At 38.0% G+C, this 25,706-nt stretch overlaps 1 protein-coding gene across 1 annotated transcript; it reads left to right on the forward strand.

Moving 5' to 3' along the window:
* The first annotated feature begins 278 nt into the window (after window positions 1-278).
* On the forward strand, window positions 279-25,671 carry PLEK (pleckstrin). The gene is made up of 9 exons (XM_075203932.1): window positions 279-385; window positions 9,786-9,938; window positions 12,566-12,747; window positions 13,937-14,028; window positions 15,719-15,903; window positions 17,305-17,409; window positions 21,489-21,572; window positions 24,693-24,765; window positions 25,257-25,671. The coding sequence occupies exons 1-9, from the start codon at window positions 338-340 to the stop codon at window positions 25,394-25,396; spliced, it is 1,062 nt and encodes a 353-aa protein (XP_075060033.1). The 5' UTR covers window positions 279-337; the 3' UTR covers window positions 25,397-25,671.
* Window positions 25,672-25,706: the final 35 nt, after the last annotated feature.

Here is a 25,706-nt window from a genome sequence, read left to right on the forward strand (position 1 = left end):
TTAGTTGTGAACATGCCTTATCAAATAGCCGTTTAAACAGATTCACAGGCAGCTTAGTCACTTTTTGTACAGGATGCTGTATCTGTAATGCACACACACGTTTCACACAATTTACTTATGGGGCATTTCTAGAATGCTATTTTAGTGGGAAATACACAATGCTGTTACAGGGTTTCCACTATGTGGCTGTCAGATGAGGAACTCACCAGCACTGAATGTGATTGGCCACTTGTCGTCTTGTGAAAGTTATACGGAAACAGATGCTTGATGACCAACACTATATATCTGTCACAACCTCAGAAACTGTCATCTTGTGTCTTGCGAAAAGGAGTAAAAGATGGAGAGACAGCCACAGAAAATAAGGGAGGGCTATCTTGTGAAGAAGGTAAGTTATAGAGAAGCTTCCCCAAAGTCTTAATAACTAAAAATGAGAATAATCTAATCTATTTAAATGGCATTTATACCAATGATTTTTTTCGTTTGCCATGTATAACACAGTTCTGTTTTATAGTATATGTCTTCTGTGCTGGAGTAATCATCTGTTTCTGCCAAGTATGTTTATTAGCACAGATATTTTGAGAAAGAAAGGAGAGACCTAGATTTAGAGAGGATATATATAATTAATAACATAAGTCACATTATTTACAAAAACCTATATTCCACTTTTTTACGTTTTAGAGAATGATTTAGAGCATGTTTTGCCTCTGTGCAAGACTGTAGTTAGACAGTCCTGCTTCCCCGGGCTAATGTAATGTAATATATATAGTCATGTTTTAAAAATTTAAACCTAGTGTAAATGGTGCTTTTTTTTTATCTATTAGTAATGGTCAGATTTGAGTTATTATAATGTACTAGTATTTTTTTTATCTTAGGCAAACAATCTGCTTTTATCTGTCTAGTGCAAATTAAACAATAAGGGACTTTTAAGGACACAAACCTCAGAATCTGTAATGCTTCTTTATGTGTGCAAGTAGGCTTACTTACCCACCATGAGTATCTCATGGTTCAGGCTCGCTACTCTCTTTGGCTACAACCACATAAAAGCATTCTGAATCAGTATTTACAGATTGGCAGATAAACCTGAAAAGATGCACAGTGGAAACAGTTAATATGTCACAATACATGAAACCTACAACCACTTCTAGACCACTCACTTTATTTATTTAAACTTTAAAGATTTACATTCCGAACATACTGCTTGGTTTAACCTCATTTTTGCCTTAAGCACGACAGTGGGGAGACATTTGGACATCATTACATGTGGCTCTTTTTTGTGTTAGAATATTTTTATTATGTTAGTTAAAGTGCACGTACAAATGCGCTTACCTGCAGAAATGCGGGTGGAAGGTGCAAAATATTGTGGCATTAATACTATTGAAAAAGTGGAGATGTTGCCTATAGCAACCAATCAGATTATAACTGTTATTTTGTAGAATGTACTAAATAAATGATAACTAGAATCTGATTGGTTGCTATAGGCAACATCTCCACTTTTTCAAACCCGCAGTTTAATATATATACCCCCGGATCTCCGGCACCTCTGAGGTGGCAGAGAATTCTGCACCCTCTGTCTTGCTGAAAAGGCCACCAAATGAAGTACCAGTGCAGCTAGTGTGTACTTTTTGCAGAAGTATTACTGAAAGATCTGTGAGGGTGAATCTTGCATTAGCTAGCACCAGCAATAAGAAAAGTGAGTTAATTACAGAAAAGGCGTGTACCAGGATTTATTTCAAATTACTAATATCAGTTTCATTGTCTTAGTAATATAAAATATAACAATTCATAACACAAAATCTGAAATAAAAATAAACATTGTGAGCTATTTTGCGTTTTCCCGGCTGTCAGTATATTTCTTACATTATAACATGTAGCTAATATTTACATACTATGTCTGGAAAAGTTAACTATACTATATCGCCATTCCTTCCTCATTGTATGCTGACATATTTCTATTAAAGTCAGGCCCACATCTATTGCGGTACAGTTGTAGAGATGAGCAAAACTGGAGTGAAATTCTGTGCAAATCAATTTTCAAGGCTCACAGGCCGTTTCGCAGAGGTGCAAAGTTATAGCGATATAATCTCTGACTTTGCCATTCTGCGGAATGCAGGCGCGCTGTATTTGTAAATTAGCTGAATGGTTAAAGCTGGAACAATGGCAGTCAGTTCATTGTACACTGCTGTGTGGTTGGTATAGGACTAGTTACATGTAAGGCCAAAGTCTGACAGCATAACCTGCTGCATAACCAGGGAATATTTAATGGAAGAATTTTGAACATTTTGCTCATCTGTGCTCTCTTTTATCCCAGTCAGTCAGTTATATACTGACTGTTTTTTCATGTAGCACACAAATACTTGTTAGCTTATTTGTACACTGAAATTTAAAGTTGATATTTGTGTGCTACATGAAAAAACAGTCAGTATTTAACTTATGTGCAAAACAGAAAACTAGTTTGCGACCCTTGCATTGTAACATGGTGTTGTCCAGGAGACTAAAATAAGAATCCTCTTCATTTAAGATCCTTAATGAATCAGGCCCTAGAATCTGATTGTTTGCTATAGACAACAAGCGCCTTTTTCAAACCCGCAGTTTAGTAAATACACCATAAGTGCCTACTTTTTAAATCTGTACTCCGGAGATCGGAGTACAGATGATGTGACAGAGGGTAGAAGGGGACGTGATGACGTAATTACGTCACTATAGCCCCGCCCCTACCATAGAATACAGAAATTCAAGGTATTGAATAGCGGGGGGCAGGGCTTAATGACGCATTTAAGCCCCGCCCTTTCTATTCAATTCCGTGAATTTTGGCATTTTACAGGGTCCGGGAGGTTTGTCTACCCTTCCGGGAATCTGGGAGGACTCCCCGAAATTCAGGAGAGTAGGCAAGTATGAAATATACCCCTGTAGGGTTGTTTTGGTACTATTTTTCAATAAGTAAAATGCTCAGGTGAGATATGACTGGATAGATGTAACCCATGTGTGATGGAGGTGATATTCCATCCACTAATATACTGCTGGCTAGTGATTCAAGCTTTATCTTAGGACTTTGAGTGCATGCTGTCTGAGATGACAGTGAATCATATTTATGTCTCTCTTGAGCCCAGGATCTCACAGGACATTATTGCTTTTTGCCACTGGAAATATTTAATGTAGAAGGCTTATATTTAGAAGATTCCTAGTGGTCGTAATCTATATAATACAGGAATACAGAAAAGTCGATTATGGTGGGAGTGTTATTTCCTTGTTCTGTCCTGGGTGCCTGTGTGACTAATTTCACTTCTGGTCTGAGTGCTTAGTATTATTACATCATGTTCATGGCAGTGCACGGGGTAATCAGCTCTAAAATACACTGTCTGTGTGGATGCTGTTGAAGCAGAAAGAGTTCCCTTTTTTTGTTGTGGGAGTGAGATAAACAATGGATGAAAATGCTGAAAAGCCCTTTTAGAAGTGATGGAAAATAAAAAAAACTTTACTGTTCACTGATTTTGTCCATTGCAAAACAAGTTCCGCATCCTTATGATTACTGCAATGGTTTGTAGAAAAACTTTGCACAAAATACAATTTGGTACACAAGTCTATATACTTAGATCTATATATTATTTTTCAATTTTATATAACAATATAGATTTTTTGCTCATTTTATCTTTTGAGGCAATTTCTGTCTAAGTCACTTCTTGACATAATAATTGCTGTCATAGTTTTGTCTGAAAATGCAATAGAATAAATTAATAATTCAAAAATCAAAAATAATAACATTGTACTAGGACTGCAGTGATAATTTCTATGAGCTAAATGTGTCATGATTGTCCCTGTTCTGTTGTTATTCCAAAATAGTTAGTACATGAAACAATGGTAGCTGTTTTTTACTTTTTAATTAATCTGTCCTTATGTCCATGAACATCTTTGCATATAGTTATCGTGTTTCTGTTTACATTCATTCTTGGCATAAAGAAGGATGCAGCATAATATTTTCATATTCATCATCATCATTTATTTATATAGCGCCACTAATTCCACAGCGCTGTACAGAGAACCCATCCACACCAGTCCCTGCTCCATTGGAGCTTACAGTCTAAATTCCCTAATATAGACACACACTCACACACAGAGAGAGAGAGACTAGGGTCAATTTTGATAGCAGCCAATTAACCTACCAGTATGTTTTAGGAGTGTGGGAGGAAACCCACGCAAACACGGGGAGAACATACAAACTCCACACACATAAGGCCATGATCGGGAATCAAACTCATGACTCAGCGCTGTGAGGCAGAAGTGCTAACCACTATGCCACTGTGTTGCCCGTATCTGACACTTTATTTCATTCAGCTGTTCATGACCCACCTAATAATAATATCTTCACAATAACTCTCCCCAATTAGCACTGGCACACTAGGGCCATGCCCGAGACTCTGACATTTTAATAGATATCTTGTCGTTGTTTTCCTGGTTCACAGGTGTTAAATATTTCAAAGTAAACTCACTGCATTGAGCAAAGCAGCAAATTTCTTGTAACAGAATGTCTATGGTACATTAGTATGTCCTCACCTAATACCAACTACACCCAATCACAACACACATCTCACATGTAGACACATCTTTTAATACACACATTGTACTAAAGCTCAGACATTGCTGCAGATTACAGCCTGCACCCAGTGCCTATATTGTCCAGTCTTCTCCCTTCCCTGCTTGTTCAGACCATGTAGACGTCATTAACAAAGAACAAAATATACGCAGGCAGTACAGAACCTGTGTTGGACTTGCTGTGTACTTCAATTTGCATGATTGTACCTAGATCTAAGGACACAAGGGTTTATGGTGGCATTTGTGGAGATAGAGAGGTTTAGGCTGGCAGAGAGAAGACCTTGGGCGGGGAAAGGATAACGGGCTAAGTACAGAGTAGGGTCTCTGGGGTGTTTTCATAGCAATGCTGAAATTACATTTTATGGAGCAAGATTATTGAAATGAGATAAATGGGTAAAATAGCACATTTTCAGGAGTGTTCTTTGCTGTGCGGAGGGGTGCACAGCCCATTCCACTATGCAAAAAGGACCTGCATTTTGTACCAGCCCAGAGCCGGTTGACATTACTTTTATTTGGACCCATTTAATACCTCTATATTGAACTTTGGTAGAGAAACACATTTCCGGGTGTACTTCAAGCAATGTTAAAAGGAGACTTGACACACAAAATTGCCACGTGTAATAAAGACGGACTCCATGTGGTAAATGTATTAAGCAGCGGATTCTGCAAGTCGACGATATCCGGTGGCTGGCTTTCAAGGCAAAACTTGCCTTGAAAGTTATTGCCGTTTTAAATTTCTCCTGCAAAGTAATCGAATGTCGGTGACTTGCAGAATCCGCTGCATAATACATTTACCCCATGTCTCATCATGTTTATGATTAGTTTAGGTCATAAATGAGACTAAATAGTGCATAATTTGAGGAGCAAAAGTGAAAAGTTTATTTTGAAGGGGTGGCTTTACAGGGGTAGGATGTTTGAAGTGAAGTACACAGTTTGCGCAGTGCACTTTTCACATACCTAGTGGCACTTTCAAATTGTGGAATCATTTTTTGAGATTGGAGAGTAAATGTGAGGCGTTGAAATGCGATATGCAGCCCATCCAAGCACTATGGGTACACTTTATATGTATTTACTTGTATGCACATTCATACAAGAGGAAACATACATAGATAGTTAAACAGTTCTTTACATTGCTATTTTCACTCTTTAGTTGGCAATTTCTCAACTGATAACAACTATGCCAGATTTGGATGCTGCAGTAAATAGCTATTAATCAAATATAACAACTGGCTCAGTGAATTTTGTAATAAAAATACTTAACGTTAAAAAAAGTAGTAACTCCCAATGAAACCAGTTAGTACAATGAGTATCAGCTTATCATCACCATTTATTTATATAGTGCCACTGATTCTGCAGCACTGTACAGAGAACTCATTCACATCAGTCCCTGCACCATTGGAGCTTACAACAGGGCCGTCTCTTCAATAGGGCACGATGGGCAGGTGCCCGGGGGCCCTGCAGCCCAAGGGGCCCGTCAGAGGCAGCTAAAAAAAAAAAGTTCCTGAAAAAAAGAAGAAGAAAATACTTACCTTGCTCTCAGCTGGCGTTCCGGCTCCCTCCCTGGTCTCCTCCTCTGTGCTGTGCTCGCAGTGCATGTCGGGCGTGATGTCATCACGCCCGCCCGACATCCATTGCGGAGGGCAGCACGGAGGAGGAGACCAGGGAGGGAGCCGGATCGCCAGCTGAGAGCAAGGTAAGTATTTTCTTCTTCTTTTTTTCAGGAACTTTTTTTTTTTAGCTGCCTCTGACGGGCCCCTTGGGCTGCAGGGCCCATATATATAATCATTTTTATTTTTTTTATATATATAGGGGCCCCAGTGCACTGCTTTGCCCGGGGGTCCCAAATGTTGTTAAGAGGGCCCTGGCTTACAATCTAAATTCCCTAACATACACAGAGAGAGAGAGACTAGGGTCAATTTTTGATAGCAGCCAATTAACCTACTAGTATGTTTTTGGAGTGTGCAGAATAAACTAGTTCTCTCCAAACAATTGACTGCAGAAAAAAGTCAGCCACTGTCTTTCTTGCAATTAGTGCATCGGTTCATTGGTGACCGGTAGTGTTAGCTCTGGAGTCATGAGTTCTATTCCTGACCATGGTCTTTTCTGTGTGGAGTTTGTGTGAGTTTCCTGCAGGTGCTCTGGTTTCCTCCCACAATCCAATCACATGCTAGTAGGTTACTTGACTTCTATCAAATTGACCCTACCTAGTCTGTGTTTGTGTGTGTTAGGGAATTTAGACAGTGAGCTCTATTGGGGCAGGGACTGATGTGAGTGCGTTCTCTGTACACCACTGTGGAATAAGTGGCGCTATATAAATAAATGATGGTAGTTGGCTTCTCTCTTGAAATGTTTGGGAGTCTCCCAAATATTGGTCTTGATTGCATAATCAAGACCCATGCTAGTAAAATGAGCACCAGCCAGGGCATCATGGCCCTGCCACTCTGGGGTTGGGTGTTGCTTATGTATACATTTCCCCACTGACTTCATGCACCGTCCACCTGCTCTTTTCCTTACTTTCCATTCCATCTTCTGGAAGTTTGATGTAGGAAAGTATTCTTAATATTGAATTCCCAATATTAATTATAAATCACACAAAGCAATTTAAATGAATCAATATGGATATAAATCTGTATCATTGTAGCTTACATTTAAAAGAGTGGAATTGGGGCTCTCTGAAAGTGTGTCTCTAAGCTGTGTTGTCTGGAAATTATAGTGTTAAAAAACTGAGTTTGTTATATAAAATGATTGTGCATAAAGCCATTTAAGGTAAAGTCTTCATTATATTACGCTTTTATCACTTCCATTTCCAGAGTGCACATTTTATTGGGAACAGTGCTCACTGTTATCTTGTTGCACCATTTGGGAGAGAAGTGATCTCCGAAGCAACAGTTGTGTTTTATAAATATCCTGGGTTTGTGGTTGTTGTATTTTCATGCTGAAGATACGTGCGTTATATATTTTATGCACATATTATATACTTGCAATACAGATGTTCTGCTGTCCTATAAACTATAACCATTGGATATCTGTAATTAAAGGGACAATGTACCGTACTAGGAATATTTCCAGAAAAACATATGCACATAAGTTATCCTGTACAATGAAACTTATTTCTTTATATCAGAGTTAGAAAAGAGCCACAGCAAGTCCTGACACTAAAAGTCTTATTACTTAGCTGAATAATATACCAGATATAACTAAAGTGTGCGTACTTATAGCGCTGCATATATGCACCAGGATGTCTTTCACGCCTCTGCAGCTGGTTCCGCTGTTAGGATTAAAGTGTTTCTCTATTTTACGCCATTATTAACCAGCAATGTGTGAGTAACAGGATTCTGGTTTGTTTTGTGGAAATGTATTGTGTGAAATGCTGAATTCTTGTACATAGGTAGGGCCAGTAATGTCACAACACCTTAACTGACGTATTCTTCTTTTTTCACCATATCAGATTACAGTTCTCTGAAAATGAGGATTCAGTTACAGCAGAAATGTACCAAATTGACTGTATAATTGTAATGCAGTGGAATGTTGGGGCAGCACTAAGCAGTGTATCTTCTTTCATGCTTCGTGTATGATATTTCAGTTTTGAGGTTTAATGGTCCTTGACTGCAGGGCCTCCGAGGACGGGTGGGGGAGCAGGTACAAAGTACCAGGGTCCAGGCATACCTGGGTGCCCTGACCTGTCTGTGTAGTTGGAGGAGACACTAAACTGGTGTTGACACCCACCCTCAGTGGCTCCAGAAGTGGCCCCAAGAAACCCAAAATTCCTCTTGGCGTCTCTGCTTGACTGTGGAGCAATTCCGCTCATGTCAACTCACATGATGACATATCTGTGAACTCACCAAGAATCCGATCATATAAAACCTTTAAAACTAATAATTACAATTGTATGTGTGTGAAGTGAAAGTGTCTTACAACATGTGCGCTGAGTGCTATTATTATTGATTTATATTACATCACATAAACTGTATTACATGTAACCTATATAGCTGAATTTTAAGTGGTTAGCACTTCTGCCTCCACATGTGTTTGTGTGGGTTACCTCTGTGTACTCTAGTCTCCACTGCAGAAACTTACCTAGTAGGTTAATTGGTTGCTGACAAAATTAACCCTAGTGTGGGTGTGTCTGTGTCTTTTGGTGTGTGTGTGTGTTAGGGAATTTGGGACTTTAAGTTCCAATGTGGAATGACAGAAATTCTCTCTACACTGCTGCAGAATTGGTGGTGCTATATAAAATGATAATGAATGATATCTTGTCAGGGGCTTAATGAGTAGGTAATAAGTGATTAACTGACTTGTGTCGGTTTGTTATTACTGAGATCAATAAAGGCGTATATTCATCATCATCATCATCATTTATTTATATAGCGCCAACATATTCCGTAGCGCTTTACAATTGGGGACAAACGTAATAAACTAATAAACAAACTGGGTAAAACAGACAAAGAGGTGAGAAGGCCCTGCTCGCAAGCTTACAATCTATGGGACAATGGGAGATTGACACATGAGGTTAAGTATACATTTTGCATCTTGGCCGAGCCAGACTGCAAAGGTAAGGTGACTCATAAGCTAAATGATCCTGTCACACAACAATGTTGGTCCGGGGGTAGTTGTCTTCTGTGAAATTGTGTAACAGGCTAAAGGTAGTGAGGTTAAGATGGTGGTTGAGGAATATTATAAGCTTGTCTGAATATTGTCTGAGTATATTAAGTCCTATTTGCTTCACGAGTTATAGTGCTTTAACATCCATATATATGCATTATATATATATATATATATATATATATATCTATCACACACACAGTGGTGGAACTTGGCTGGTATAAGGTGGCCATATCATTACTTATCCTGCTGTTTTAATTGTAAAACTATCAAATTTCATTCACTTACATTTTCCATACCGCCACTTCTGAATTACCATACCGCCACTTTTAAATTTCCACTTAGACATCTGTTTATATATGTTCATTGACATACATATATAACCATATAACCTTGGTCGAGGCACTCCCGTGTTATTCACACAGTACTTCATTTACCCTGTTGCCTTCCTCTACTCCAATCACATAAGAGAAGAGCAGTCATTAGAATCCATGGGAGGGGGGGAGCTGGCACAGAAGAGTACACTATATCATAATTTATATAGTAAACTTGTTTCCTTTTCTTGACTCCTGCATTATTCCTCCCACAAATCACAGGGTATGTTTAACAAATGGAAACCTATGTGGGTGACATTGCTGGAAGATGGGATAGAATTCTACAAGAAGAAAAGTGACAACAGCCCAAAGGGAATGATACCATTGAAAGGAACGGTTATGACTAACCACTGCCAGGATTTCAGTAAAAGAATGGTAAATTGTAGATTTTCTATTTTATAATAAAGTCATATTTATGACAATATAGATGTATTTGGTAAATCATGTTATTAAAACTTAAAAAAACATACATAACCACATATGATAAAATATCATTATCGTATATACTGACAATACTGCACACTGAAGCTGGGTACACACTAATGCAATCTTACTTCAGATGCGATTTCTGTAAAGATGTTACCAACTACTGAAAGACCCGATGAGCATGCTGATTCATGCTGGCAGACCTACTTGATTTACCGTCAGATCTGAGATCTTCAGTTCTCATAACCATCTGATATAAAGATCGTGACTCTGCACACTCTATAGAGATCAGTCCATGCTGCTGGTCGTGAGTGCTTACACCCTTCCATATTTCCCCTGAATCGTTCCATCGTTGATAGTGAGTTTTAGAAAGTTTAAAAAAAGAAAATCAAACGATACGGTTTGGTACGATAAAACATGATTGTGGGAGCGTACACACTCTTGTTGTATCTAACCAAATGGTTATTTATTGTGTGATCTACATGATAGTTACATTAGTGTGTACCCAGTTTTGCCTACAACGTTGTGAGTAAATTAAAACAATTTTGTATAAAATGTCCATTTGATAAGAAGCTATCAAGGCGTGCTCTCATGTTGGGTTCTTATACACTAGTCCTATGAGTTGACACTCTCAGACTTCACTCTTTATAATTGAGAATGACAATTTGGTTATTAATGTTTTATAATTTGCACCTGACCTGGGCTTTGAGAAGGGCAAAGATCCAAGAGTATTGTCAGACACTCGATGTTACACACACAATGAACATAGGATAAGCGTATGTAAATAATAAAAAACAGACTATATAGACCATAGCTGATGTGAACAAATGTTAACTGCATATATAAGCAAGTATTAGCACATATCCTAAAATACTACTATTATTAAGTACCTAAAATGTTGCAACCTTGTTATAGCCTCACATGTTGAAGTTCATGTTCTTGACAGCAGGGGAGGAACGCCCATGTCTGTTTAGTGAAGCTCCGTTTGGGCTTCACTGAGCAGGCTTTTAGATGTGGGTAAGGTCTACCACCAATCATGGGTGTTCAGCGACTTTGGGTCCTTCCTCACCCTCAGGCCCTGTTGCTGCTGCAACCCCTGCAACGGCAAAAGTTCCACTACTCCTCTAGAGACCTTGTGTAGTGTGAAACACCCAATGAACATTGGTGGACCAAGACTGTACAGTGCTACAGTTGAGGAATTATAAGTGCTCCTTCCTTCCTCAGAGTGATCATGGTTATCAGACCATTTATATAAACATATAATAAAAGAAAAAAGAAAGCAACAAAATGTTAATACACAGTCAACGTTTACACATTATACTCTCCACAACAGCTGTATTAGTGCACGCAATGGGGCCAGTAATATGCGCATCAGTAGTGCTATGCCATTAAAATAACCATTAGTAATAATACCAAGAAATATGCTTATTAGTAATAGTCAATACATTCTCCTAGTAATGCAAAGTAATATAACTATTAGACCATTATTAGCAATACAATAGTGAAGTGCTTAACAGTAGTAATATCCCTATCAATAGTAATATGCCGTTAAACGTCCACAGTAATAATATGACTATTAGTAGTAATATTATCTTAAACTGCTTACTAGTAGTAATGCAATCTAATATGTCCATTAGTGGTAATAGGCCATTAAAATGTCCATCAGAAGTAATGCTAAGTAATATCTTCCACGTTCCATCAGGTTAGCATCTACTCTCAAAGGCTTCAAGCGTGCCCTTAAGACTCATTTCTTTATTCAAGTCTGTCAGTCCTCCTCCTAACTTCCTTGTCCTGGCTCTCTCCCCCAGTTAGTACCACCCTATTTGTGTCTCCCCTTCTCTTTAGGATGTAAGCTCTCATGAGCAGGCCCTCTTTCCTTGTGTGCTCCTTCTACTGCTCATTCACCCTCTGTACCTCTTGGCCTGCTTCGCTAGCCCTGTTTTCTTAAGCTTTGGTCTTCTTCTTGCTGATTTCTACCATCCCTTTCACTATCTGTCAGATGTAATCTGATTTATTTTACCTGGTCACCTGTGTTTGTATATATTTTTGTATCATGTTGTGTCTTGGTTCTGTTTTCTGTATATGTAATGTACGGCGCTGCGGACCCTTTGTGGCGCCTTATAAGTCAAAGATAATAATAATAATTATAATAATAATATGTCTATTAGTGCTAACATACCAGTAATGTGCCCATACATAGGAATATGCCAATAATATTTTTTTTTACAATAAATTATTTAATAGGTCCCCCTGTTAATGCATTGAAAGTCATATAATATACCCTATTCAGTCTACAACTGGTATAATTACTATTATTTTTGTGCTTTGTTTATAAGTTGCCACAGTGCTCTGCATCGCTCTACAAAGGAGAAAACGGTATATTTAAAACAGGGACATACAAGATAGACAAAAATATAGGGTAGGGAGGGTCCTATGTATGCAAAAGCTTACACGTGTTTACAATAAAATGTTTACTGTTTATTATTTCAAAATAAATACGTTAAAAAAATGACAGTAGTCTTGTCCTTGCTGCATTGACTGGGCAATATCAACTGCAATCTCATTTCTTGGCTTAGTTTGTGTTCAAGCTCACCACTCCTAAACAGCAGGATCACTACTTCCAAGCCTCCCACCAAGAAGAACGTGATGCCTGGGTTAAAGACATGAAAAGGGCATCAAAATGCATTGAAGAAGGACAGAAGTTTGCTCGGAAATCCACAAGGAGATCGATTAGATTACCTGACACAGTCAACTTGAAGTTAGTGTGCAAGTTATACAATTAAACAGCTCTTCCTATTTATTGTCGCATAGGAGGACCTACTACCAGGTTCTCCTATGTTATTTTATTGCTTTACTTCATATTGTCTTGTGTACTATGTACTGTAGTTAGCAAAGTCATTTTCTGTAGTCCGGGAACACCTGAAGCCAAACTTGTGAGTTCCCAGACATGACCCATTCACATTCAGTAGTAGTCATTCAAACCATTCGTACATTTATTGAGTTTGGGGATCATGTAGAGTTGGACCAATTTGCTTCCCAAATGCACACTGGCAGAAGCCCATTTATGTGCATATGTTCAGTCAAACGCATCCAGCTGTAAAACCAATGCATTTGTGCAGGAAAAACAATATTTACTTATGCCCCATGATACCATAGAGATGTGGTTTGACAGTATTAGTTAAAGCTAAAGTCACATTACCCTATTCGTACACAATGTAATAATGTAATGAAGTGACATATACACAACAGAGAATATTTTTTGGGCAATTAATAAATATATAAAATATAATGAAATACAACCAAAAATGCAAAATATAAAAACAAATAAATTATAAAAGATATTAAAATAAATAAAAATAAATACAAATATAATTTCCCTCCTTTAAAAATCCAATGGGAACCTCCTTTCATTTGGTTAACAACATGCACAGCCTATTATCAATTCATCACCAACCCAAAAACTTGTTTAGGCTTAAGGTGATTTGATGTTGAGGCTGCGATTTGGATGGCCAATTAGACTATTTTAAATCTAATTTGCACAAATTGCTCTATATGTATTTAGCATGACCAATATTAATACCCATGGAAGTAGCTCCAGTCCTGGATCTTGTATGTTCTCTAGCATTTATACAGGGGAGTAATTGCTATTGGATCTCTCGCCACTTCTGAGTACCGTTTCCCTGATATCTATTTTCTCCAGACTCTGTCCAATCCACTTAAGTCATTTAGTAGTACTGCTTGACACTATAGTCTACATTTTCTCTACAGCACTACCTTATGAATATTTATGAATCCAGTTTTTATTGATTCCGGACCCCTGGGTAGGTATCTGCTAATCTACTAGTCAAGGTGTGGGCCTTTATTAAAGCCTTATGACCCATGATTTTCATGGAGATATGAAGGATAATGAGTGCTCTTCTCTAATTATGACATTTTTCTACATGTAGTGAGTTATACCTCTCCATGAAAGACCCAGATCGAGGAATTAAAGAACTAAAGTTGGAGAAGGACAAAAAAGTATTTAATCATTGTTTTACAGGTGACTAAAAAAAAATATTCACTGTGGTTTATATTGCATAGCAGGGAAATAAGCAAGTGTGACATTCCTGATATTATAGAAGTACACTTTCTAGACTGCCATGACAGCCTCTGACCGCCAAGACATGCTGGGATCAGTAGTTCTAGAACAACTGGTGAGCCACATCTTGATAAGCGTGATACTCATGATAGCAACCAGTCAGATTATAGCTGTAATTTTGTAGAATGTACTAAATAAATGATACAAGAACAAACTCCCCGGCGCTACAGCATGTGCTGAGACAAGAACCAAATAGGGATAAAATTGTCAATATTTATAAATACCAATCTTGCAAAGGTAGAGCTATTTAATCATATTAATTGCACATATTCCATAGTGCTCAAAAAATAAATAAATAAAAACAACAAAAAATGAAAACAAAACATTTTACATTTCCATGGAAGCCTGGCATGTGCGCGGGTGAAACGCGTTGCATTTATATACATGGAGTTTACAGATTGATATATCCTTGGAAATACGAAGATCCAGAGTGTACAGTATACACTTCTAAAAGACCTATGACAGAACACTACGCATTCGCACAACAATCCGGAAGTGGCCACGACCGAAGGGGTTTTCAAAAGAGACTACAGCCGGCTGGCGTTTTGCCATCTACAGTGATGGAAGTGATAGTTCGGTACTACTCTTTGACCGTTTCTCCGGGCATATTATATACCTAAGGTAGCCGTTCACTTTTCTTCCTGGCGTGATATTCCCAGAACTTTATTCTTACCTGTTAGTCTATAAGATGGATGCATAGCGTTATCGGTATACTATATGTAGAAAGCTTTGGTGTTTGTTTTTCAATTATACTTTTATGAGTCTATAAACTACACTCTTCCATCTCTTGTCTTTGACCTTATGGTTTTAATATACTACTATCCAAATAGACTGTCTTTTAGAAGATTTCTTCAGTATTTTGGATTTTTTGTTTTAATTTTTTGTTTTTTGTTTTCTGTTGTTTTTATTTATTTATTTATTTTGAGCACTAAGGAATATGTGCAATTAATATGATTAAATAGCTCTACCTTTGCAAGATTGATGTTTATAAATATTGACAATTTTATCCCTATTTGTTTCTTGTCTCAGCACATGCTATAGCGCCGGGGAGTTTGTTCTTGTATTCTTTTCTATTTCCTCAGAGAGGATTAGGGTTCTCCTCTCTCTCTCCCCTAATTTTGGCAGCTTAACACGTAACCACACACGGAGAGCGCTGGTATTTTCTTCATTTTTGTTTGACTAAATGAATCATAACTAGAATCTGATTGGCTGCTAGAGGCAGCATCTACACTTTTTCAAATCTGCAGCTTGATAAAGTTACCTCATAGAGTCTATTGGTTTGGGAATATGATCATGCACGTAGGTCGCTGTATTTAGAGGGATGTGATTAATAATACAAACAATTATGTTTAGACCATTATTGAGCAGTACATTAGTTCTAGAGCCACACCTTTGATATCAGGCCAATTGTCACTCATTGCAAGTGACATCTCAACGTGTGTAGCCATCCCTATTGTACACCATCTTGTCACTTATCACTTTATAAAACACCATAAATTCACACTTTTCATAATTGACACAGCTCTATTTATGCATAATGTCTTTTTGTATTTAGTATTTATGTATGCATATATTTATATAATCATTGCAGGTACTTGTGTAATCGACTGGTTTGAAGCAAGCAAAACAGTCAGAAACCGCGAAGAGGCACTTGTCTTGTCCTCTGCCTTACTTAATGAAGGTCACCTTCAGCCTGCAGGAGATGTGTCCAAAAGCGCTGCTGAAGGGTTGGCAGAATCAACTTTCCTTGATACTACAGAGGCATTATATTACTTTGTGAGTATTTAAAATGATAATATTCTTGATAAATTATGTTTTGAGCATTACTATTTATACATTTTTTAAAGTACTGGATAATTGAGGGAAATATTACAGCAAGTGATTGGACCCACAGTACATTCCAGCCAACCACTTACACTGGACCCACAGTACATTCCAGCCAGCCACTTACACTAGATCTACCCTACATTCCAGCCAACCACTTACACTGGACCCACAGTACATTCCAGCCAGCCACTTACACTGGACCCACAGTACATTCCAGCCAACCACTTACACTAGTTCCACAGTACATTCCAGCCAACCACTTACACTGGACCCACAGTACATTCCAGCCAACCACTTACACTGGATCCACAGTACATTGCAGCCAACAACATGCACTCAACCCATATTACATTGCAGCCAACAACATGCAATGAACTCATATTACATTGCTGTCAATTGTATGCGCTGGACCCACAGTCAACTACTGGACACAAGATTCACAATCCCTAACAGCCAGTTGCTAGACACAAGATATAGTACTTTCCAGCCAACCACTGGACACAAGCCCCAGAGTCCCTTCCAGCCAACCACTGAAAAAGGACTGACAGTCCCTTCCAGCCAACCACTGGACACAAGTCCCAGAGTCTCTTGTAGCCACAATTGAACTAAAGACCCAAAGTCCCTTCCAGCCAACCTCTTTAATAAGAAGGGGAATGTTACTGATAGTTTTGGAAAAAACAGATGTATTTTTTAAATGTTACAAAATATTTTAGGCAATTATAAAACAAAAAAAAAAATTTCTGTAAAACCCTAAGCATTCCAGAAAATAGTCTCATTCTGGATAAGAATTTTTTTTTATGTCTCGCACCATTCTTAATATAGTTAATCACATTTTAAAAATACTGATATATTTCATTACACTGCCAATGGCATTTACTGCATTAAATTCTTCAGCAGAGCTCCTCAAAGTAACTGTATGAAAAAGCCCTTGCTGATTCTGCCTGTATGTATGACCAAGTAAAACAAACAGCAGCAATAATTAACTTGTTTAACTTTCTAGATTCTGATATCTGGATAAGAGATCTCACACCTGTATATTGGTTTATGCCCAATGATAAGAGTCTTGGAAGTAGCATAATTTAATTAATTTTTTTGGCCTAATATTCAATTGTTGCTGGTTACTAAAACCTTAAATTGCCAAGATGAATCTTACCTAATATATATTAATGTAATGCTGACACATTCTGAGCCTGTCACTCCGTAATTCCTCCAAAAGTTAAACATTAACTCCTTTGCTGAGAGTCCTGTGTGGGACTTCACACACAATACAATTCATTTGTACATAATGATAAATAAATAAACAAAAATAAATAAAACTGTGAAAATATATTTGTATGTTTTTATGTGCAGCCCGATAGTGGGTTCTTCTGTGAAGAGAATTCGAGCGATGAGGACTCCATTGTCAAAGCAGAATTTCGAGGACTAGTTGTAAAACAAGGATGTTTATTGAAGCAGGTCAGTACATTTTTAGAATGCAAAATACAAGTATTGTAAAGAAATATTTTGTTATTGCAACCACAAGATAAATGAAGCCTAATTTTTGCTATGTAAAATAAAATTAGATTTACGGAACATAACTATTAAAACTTACATTATGAAGAAGGGAGCTTTAAACTTTATTGTTCACTAAGGTTTACCACTGTTGGAGGCTTTATATAACCTGCGTTCCCCGGATTAGTCCACTCTTTTGAATCCCACCTGTGGGACCCTGACAAACAGCAGATGAGTATTAGGGACAGGACAGTGGGATACCCACATGTGTACTAGTCCGAATAAAGGGTGAAGTTATGTAATGCCGAACTCCCCCAAAGATGTACATGGAGGAATACTTACTACTTGTATATTACTTTAAACAAACAGAAAGTAAATTAATTTGCTCTTTATCAACAGTGTGAAAAGTTTTTGACAGTGTGAATGTGCTTAGTCTTATATGAAAATATGAGCAATGATTTCACAGATGTAGGAGTTTGCAAGGGAAGGTGTGGCTGACCATTTGTGGTCAACACATCCCACTTCCTCTTTCTGTGACATTTTGAAATGATATATTTACATTGTGTTCTATCTGCCTTCTGACAAAAGGGGACGACTCTTAACCACAAATTAAAGCAACACCCAGCTAGGTTGCCTTATATGGCTACTAATAGCAGTTACAAATATACCATGCTAGCACTTGCGATGTTTGACATTGCACTGCCATTGGCTGTGCTGCTGAAAAGGAGTGATTGCTCTCTGTTGTCAGTCACTCTATGCTAGACTGATTGCAGTGTCCCTTAATTGGACTACTGACAGCCAAGGGCAGAACTACAGAGGGTGCATTGTCAGGTCACACACCCCTTTGGAGGACCCTGCACATGCTAAGAAGAGACCTCTCTCTGTTTTTTGGAAAGCTGAGCTACCCCTACATTCATCCCCAGCCAGCAAAAATATCTAACATAATACCTTCCTCTACAGTAGTAATAAAAGCAGAAGTCAGTTGCTTACACTTACAAATATGTGTGTGAGCCATGGCAACTGAAACTTCTGCTTTTATCACCGTGTTAGAGATGGATTGTAAATTAGGTATTTTTTACTTTCTGGTAGATTGGGGGTTGGGTGGGGGGGGGAAGGGGGGCTCTAGCATTACATCTCCCTCCCGTTATTTGCACCTTTTGTTAATTATAAACTGATTGAGAAACTTCCCTCTTTTCTTTTTGTGGTAATACCTGTCACTTTTATAAAAAGCAACTTGTAAGTTAAGAGTATTGGTTCCATAATCAGGAGATTCCATCTGCTTGTCTTTCTACAGTAGTGTTAAACAAACAGGCCGTACATTCTTAGTACAGTTAGATGTTTGCAGTTACTGTAAAGCTGGGTACACACTACACGGTTTTCGTCCAATAATCGGCTGAATCAGCCGACATACGACCGCTCGTTCAAAGTCTGGTCAGTGTGTGCAGTGACACGATGGTCGAAAGTCTGCCCAAATGAACGATTGTCGCCTCATTTGGTTGGTCGTACCGTTTAATATTTTCGTTCCAATCTCGTTTTCGCTGTGTAGTGTGTATAAACTTCCAACTGATCCACGACAATCCTCCGATACTTCCTCGACCTGGGGGGAGTGTGTATGTTAATTTTTTTATGTCTGTCCCAGTCCCACGTGGTGCGGAATTCGCACATCACTGACTAGTGTTTTGTATCGATGTATATTGCACCTGTCTGGCTGCAGACCATTACACTTGTGTAAAGCACGTGTGTTATTCATATTTACTCTTTATACACTTATACCTTTATAACCTATTAAAGTTATATTAACCTTGATTAACTTATAATTGTGAAGAACCCAGAATAAACCACACAGTGTTCAAGCAACATTTTTATTGCAGGAAAAAGGTACAAAAATTTTAACACACACAGCTGTCTGAAAGATCCGCATGAGAAGTGAGCGCGCCCATACCAATCAGAGAGCTGAGTACTGCAGAGTATTATTTTTAGTATTTAGTATTTTTAAAGGTGCTACTGGTTTGTGGCAGAACAGGTCTTGATGTGGCTTGGGTTTCTATCCCCTTTGATTTCTTTATCTACGATACAAGGAAATAAAAAAATGTTTACCATTTAACTTCTATATCTGTAATTTATATACAACGACATAAATACTCTAATTTTCTCACTTTTCACACTGCTCGAGATCAGTTTATATTTTCGTCCCTGTGGCGAAATCGCAACAATAGCGGGCTTAACCTCTGAGCATTCTGGAAAACAGGCGCCATTTTGGTTATTATAACGGTACAGGTATGTGACCAAAGCATTTAGCTTTATGTGACACTAGAAGGAAATAAAGTCCTTCTAGCAGGTACACTACATGTGCTACTGACCTTTTTAATGTCGTTGTTGTCCTGGACCAGTACTTTGAACATCATCTCCACCCCTCTTGGGCTCATTGGATTTGCTCTTTGCTCTTCTTGAGTATCTCCATCCCCCACCTTAACTTTTCCAACATTTTTTGGCCCTTCCAGCACCATCTCTGACTCTATCTCCGTCTCCGTCTCCATAGCTGCAACCCCCACTGACACCTTGTCCTCACCCGCAACCCCCACTGACACCTTCTCCTCACCCGCAACCCCCACTGACATCTTCTCCTCACCTGCAAACCCCACTGCCACTTGCTCACTCGCCATCTTCTGACGCTCCTCGGCGCCAAACAGGTTCCTCTATCATTTTATATACTCAGACATGGGCGTTTGTTTCTGCTGTGAACCAATCAGCGATGATGCACGCCGAGAATGGAGCATTCCATTACATACGAAGGGATTTTATTATTAGGGAATATTCATTACATTGCACTTTAGCAGTTAAATGTTTTTTCTAAATTAAATGTATATTACTATACTTCTATTTTATAGAAATGAATGAAGAGACAGTGTAGTCTTCTCTTTTTATGCAGCTTTGGGTGTTAACTTTAGCGAAAGCTCTGCCCCTTTATACTAATGCCTTTGGTATCTCGTTACATTTCCCGCAAATGTCGCTGCAGTGTGTATGAAATTAAAATCATTGTTCACGACAACATGGCTGTAAAAAGTCGCTAAAGGGACGTCCGCTCTTCCCTTTATTGTCCTAAACGAGGCTAGTGTGTATGCAGTCCATGAACCGAGCGATCGGCATAAAAAGTTGGTGGAAAATTCTGTAGTGTGTACCCAGCTTAAGTCTTCACTGTGGAGTCTGTCAGTTTATGAACTAAATCAATGTTCATTACATTACTGACGCATATTGTACTTTGTATCTCATGACTTAGTGTTGCATATCACCCAACTATCCCGATTTCAGCGGGACAGTCCCAAATTGTGGGGACTGTACCACCATTCCAGCGAGCTGGCAGGGTTGTTGTACCGCACAGGAATTTAGGAGGTATATCCTCGCTTATCATGTTGAATAGGTGCTGCACACAATGTAGGTAGGTTCCTCTGGTCCCTGCAGCAATTCAAGGGTGCAATCAAAGATGTTTTTAGGGGAGAGGGTTTGGTTACTAACCAGGGTTTCAGAAGAACTAGGCAGACATCTGGAGCTGATTTGGACACACCCATTGAGTTGTGGACATACCTCTTATTGTGAAGTAGCTACATCCCATTTTTGAAGGAGACATGGGTGTGTCTTGATTTATTAATATTTTTAACAATTGCTAGTTGATTAACAGTTGTGTGCCAGTTCCTTGGTACACAACTATTGATTCGAAAAATAGTTAAGACTGTAAAAAAAAGTACATATTTCAAATAGATTTTTTTTCACCCATTTTCTGTGATTCATTTTTAGTAACAACTAGGGATGTACCTATCACTGTTGTAACATTGAACGTAAAAAAAAGTAAACAAAAGCAAATAAAATAGCTTGAGATGCAGGTGTGGTAGTGGGGGGTCTAGTAATTTATGTCTGGTTTAGGTTTGGGAAGCAGCCCAAGGACAATGGATCTCCGGTTACACCACTTACTGTATGTTCCTACCTGTTCCTTCTATTTGCACTACTATATATTGAAGATTAATATGTTTATCAACCTCCACTCACAGGGGCACAGAAGGAAAAACTGGAAAGTGAGGAAATTTGTCCTTAGAGAAGACCCTGCTTACCTCCACTACTACGACCCAGCTTCAGTAAGAGAACTTTCAACACTCGTCTATAATTATTATACTTTTATAGATTTAATAAAAATTTTAAAGCTTCAAAGCATACTATAAAAATACATTGGACATAACCAAATTCTATATAAATATAGAGTAACTTAAAGGTATATCTCCAGGCAGTCCTGATTTTTGTGGTAGAGGTACAAATTACAGAAATAAGCACTGATATGGTATTGTGTGAATCTATGTTTTCCTAGTTTAGCAGATATTGTTATCTCTATGGCTTATATACAGTGTCTGAGCTCCCACTCTTGCAGAGCGGCTGTGACTATGGTACCTAGAGGAGAGGGAGGGCCATAACAATAGCAGGAGTTCCGCCACTGTTTATATGTGATATAGACAACAATATTTGCTAAAATATGAGGACAGAGAGATTTTGCTGCGAGGCCCGGTTCTGTACTGCCGGATGTCTATATAGCCACTTACAATAAGGCGTGCAAGTTCTATCACAGCTTGAATCAAGAAATAGATATAGACCTATTAAAGGACTACTAAGCCCAAAATGAACTAAAGATATTTGAGAAAAAGTTATGATTGTATGGGAAGATATGTTTTTTAAAATACAGCACTTCCTGCCAGTAATCCTATAAAAGCACTCTACAGGTGGCCTTGTATAACTCATGAGTTAAATGTACATGAGGATAGGAGAATCACTCACCTGTCCATTGATATCATAAGATTATATAATTCAAGGAGAGGAGGATGTTTTTGGTCCAAAATGGTCCTGAATCATGAATAATAGTAAACGTTACTGGCAATAAAGAAAACTTTACATTTATTAGAAATAGAGTTAAAAATATAGTGAAAACATTATTTAAAAGGGTTCTTAGATAAACAGGATCTCTCATGAGCTGTGTTGGCTAATCAGGACATTCTCAAAGGGTCTTGTGTCCAGTACACTATGTGGCTTTATGTATAACTGTGAAATTAGCATAAATAAATTGTAATGTTACAAAATGCTTGGCATTTTCACTCATTTTATCCCATGAGGACCCAATGTATCTATTCTATGAATGCATATAATTTAATTCTGTTGAAATTGTTTATTAAATCACCTCCTCCAGTAGATCAATTAACATATATTTTATATTTTAGTGTTGGTAATGTTTGAGCAATGTCCACATTTGTAATTGCACATAAAAGGTTTAGCTATAAGTCAGCAATATACTTTTCAGGTTTAGCATCATTAAGAGTATCATTATGATCAAGTTAAAGGGACATATGTGCAAGAGAACGAGTCCAGGAAGATAATCAAGGCTTACGTAACTATAGATTAAAGTGTATAATAATAAATATTGCAATCAGCAGTCAGTGCAAATAATGGTAACAACGTTTACATCGTGTTGAGATTAAGTTGCAGTTGAGTTATTAGCTTGTCGATTTAGCAAAGATTCAGCGCAATCCCAATCATGGAGCCTACAGCCTCTGCTGGTTTGATGGTTATGAGCATCACACGAATCAGTGCACAATCATTGATCCTTGGGAAAAAGATAGTGAGTAAAATAAGGGTATAATGAATTATATTACAAAATGGAGTTGCTAGATGTAGATGTCCTATGTATTTCATGTTAAGGAGTGTACCCTCTGTGTATATTGTTATAACAAAAAAACGGCACGTTTATCATACTGTAAAGTGAAACGTAATTCACCAAAATTACAGATTGCTAATAGTAGCGATGAGCGACGCCGTCTGATTAGCCGGCAATGGGCATCCTATAACCAACAGGAATCTGCTGGTGCTGCCTCGATGTCAGCTGGTTGCCAGACAATGGCAACCAGCGTCTTCTGTTCCTGCTGCCAGCGCCTAGTTCTTTTGGGCTCTTCCTTTCATTGGACCCCCAGAAAATAAAATCCCTTTCCTTTCACCTGTGTTGGTTATAGTTCAGTCTTTGCTAGTGTGCTGTGTATACTCATTCTGCATAGACCTACTAATGTCATCTGGACTGTTTACTGGACTTTGATGCTTTTCTCCTGCCCTTGACCACTGCTTCTTTCTGGCTACTGACCTTTTCCTGCCCTGTCCTAGGCCTTATTATCAGATTTTACTCTGAATTCCTCCAACCCTGACCTCGGCCAGTATTACCGGTATTGCTATTGAACACAGCCAGCCCTGACCTCTGCTTGTTTATAGACTCCAATATTGATCTCTGCCCACCCTGACTTTTAACTTTGGTATTGGACTGTATCTTGCTGTTCCTATGCCCTGCTGACTTTTCATGTTCCCGTTTATCAACTATTGCCTTTTATACTAAATAATTATCCCCTGCTAACACAAGTTAAGACTTGGGCGCAATCGAGTACTCTAGAACTTAGACGAAGATCTTGTGAATAGTTTCTAAGGGTTTATTATCTTGTCTGATATTGTTGTTACCCAGATGAGATGTTTCGAGAGTCTTCTTCTGTACCAACACTAACAGAGGACATAGTTAATTCAGTGAAAATATGCGAAATTGTGTTCCTTGCAGGAAAAATCAGTAAACACTGTCAATGATTCTAAATCTCTAATGGATGCCCACATCGATACTCTTTACGCTAAAAACATATTTGTTTTGGGATTTGAAGTAAATAAATCAACAATATAAAAAAATGGGAATAGCAATAAAAGACAATTGTTGATCCATCAATTGCAATAACAGATTCTAAGAATGGGACATGATCAGTAGAACAACAAGTGAACCTTACTAATATCAGAAGAATGAAATAACTAAGTTATGGTTAAGGTACTGGAAATTTTACATATATATTCAAAAACGTTAGACATTTATTTTATTTTAGGTTTATTTTCATTGCTGATTGGTTGCTGCACATTTGCACCATGTTAGTAAATATGAGTACAGGGCGGAACTGAACAGAATATGGATTTTTTTATTAGACTTGTTTCTTGTAACTCTTTTACTACAAGATCGATCAGCTTGGGCAACCATAAATTACGACCCTATGTTTTACCCCAATTTAAAAACAATACAGCTATTTACCCTGCTATTTGATTGCATTTGAATGGGTGCTTCTTATACAGTAGACTGCAATGAGTACAATATGTACTATATGAAGTCCCCAGTAAGTGATATATTGTATCTTTTTTTTGGACAGGGGGAAGATGACCCTTTGGGGGCTATTCACTTGCGAGGCTGTGTTGTGACTGCTGTAGAAGATTTACCTGAAAGTAAGTTGCTCATGAAGAGAGAGTTAGGGGCTTCAGTTAGTTATATAAATCCATGCTCAGACCTGGCATATACAAGACAACCTATCATCAACATCATCAACATTTATTTATATCGCACCAGCCAATTCCGTAGCGCTTTACAATTGGGAACAAACACAATAATAAAACAATGCTGGGTAATACAGACAGACAGAGAGGTAAACAAGTGTCTGGGTCCTGGGGGTCCTATGAGAGAAATATAAACCAGGCCGTGGGACTGGAAATTGCTTTGTATGTCAGTATGCTGGGGGAGTTTTTATAAAATGATTTAATTCAATTTGGAGCTAGAATATAAATTTACACCACTGATATGACCCTTCCTATGAAACACATGCTAATGTACTTTATATATTTTCTGATTTGCATTATTGCTCAACTGTCATGTCTTTGCCGATTGGGGAAAATATTCTTCCTTCTTTATGATAACCTGTTACAAACACTTTTTTTTCCAGCAAAAAGGCAGGAAGTTGATGGAAACCTTTTTGAAATCATCACAGCATCCGAAATACATTACATCCTGCAAGGAGCATCGCCAGAGGAGCGAAGAGAGTGGATTAAAGCTATTCAAACTGTCTCCAAAATCGGAAAATAGGACTGAACATCCCTAGAAAGAAACACAATAGGGGGGCATTTTTCTTTTTAAACTACTGAAATAGATGAAAGTGGCAGATGAAGGGGTTTTAATATGATATTATTATTATTATTATTATTATTATTATTATTACTTACATATTGTAAGTCTGATAAACCAATATTTAGATACCACTATACCAATGGATGAAATAAATTACACAACACATTACTAAATGTAAAAAAAAAAAAAAAATCTGCATCTTGACAGTGCTTTAATAAACAAGTATAATAGTTTCAGTGACATTTTATTGAAAGTGGTCGACCTGCAT

Source organism: Mixophyes fleayi, chromosome 3, assembly GCF_038048845.1.
Source record: "Mixophyes fleayi isolate aMixFle1 chromosome 3, aMixFle1.hap1, whole genome shotgun sequence".
In the NCBI taxonomy this organism is placed as follows: domain Eukaryota; kingdom Metazoa; phylum Chordata; class Amphibia; order Anura; family Limnodynastidae; genus Mixophyes; species Mixophyes fleayi.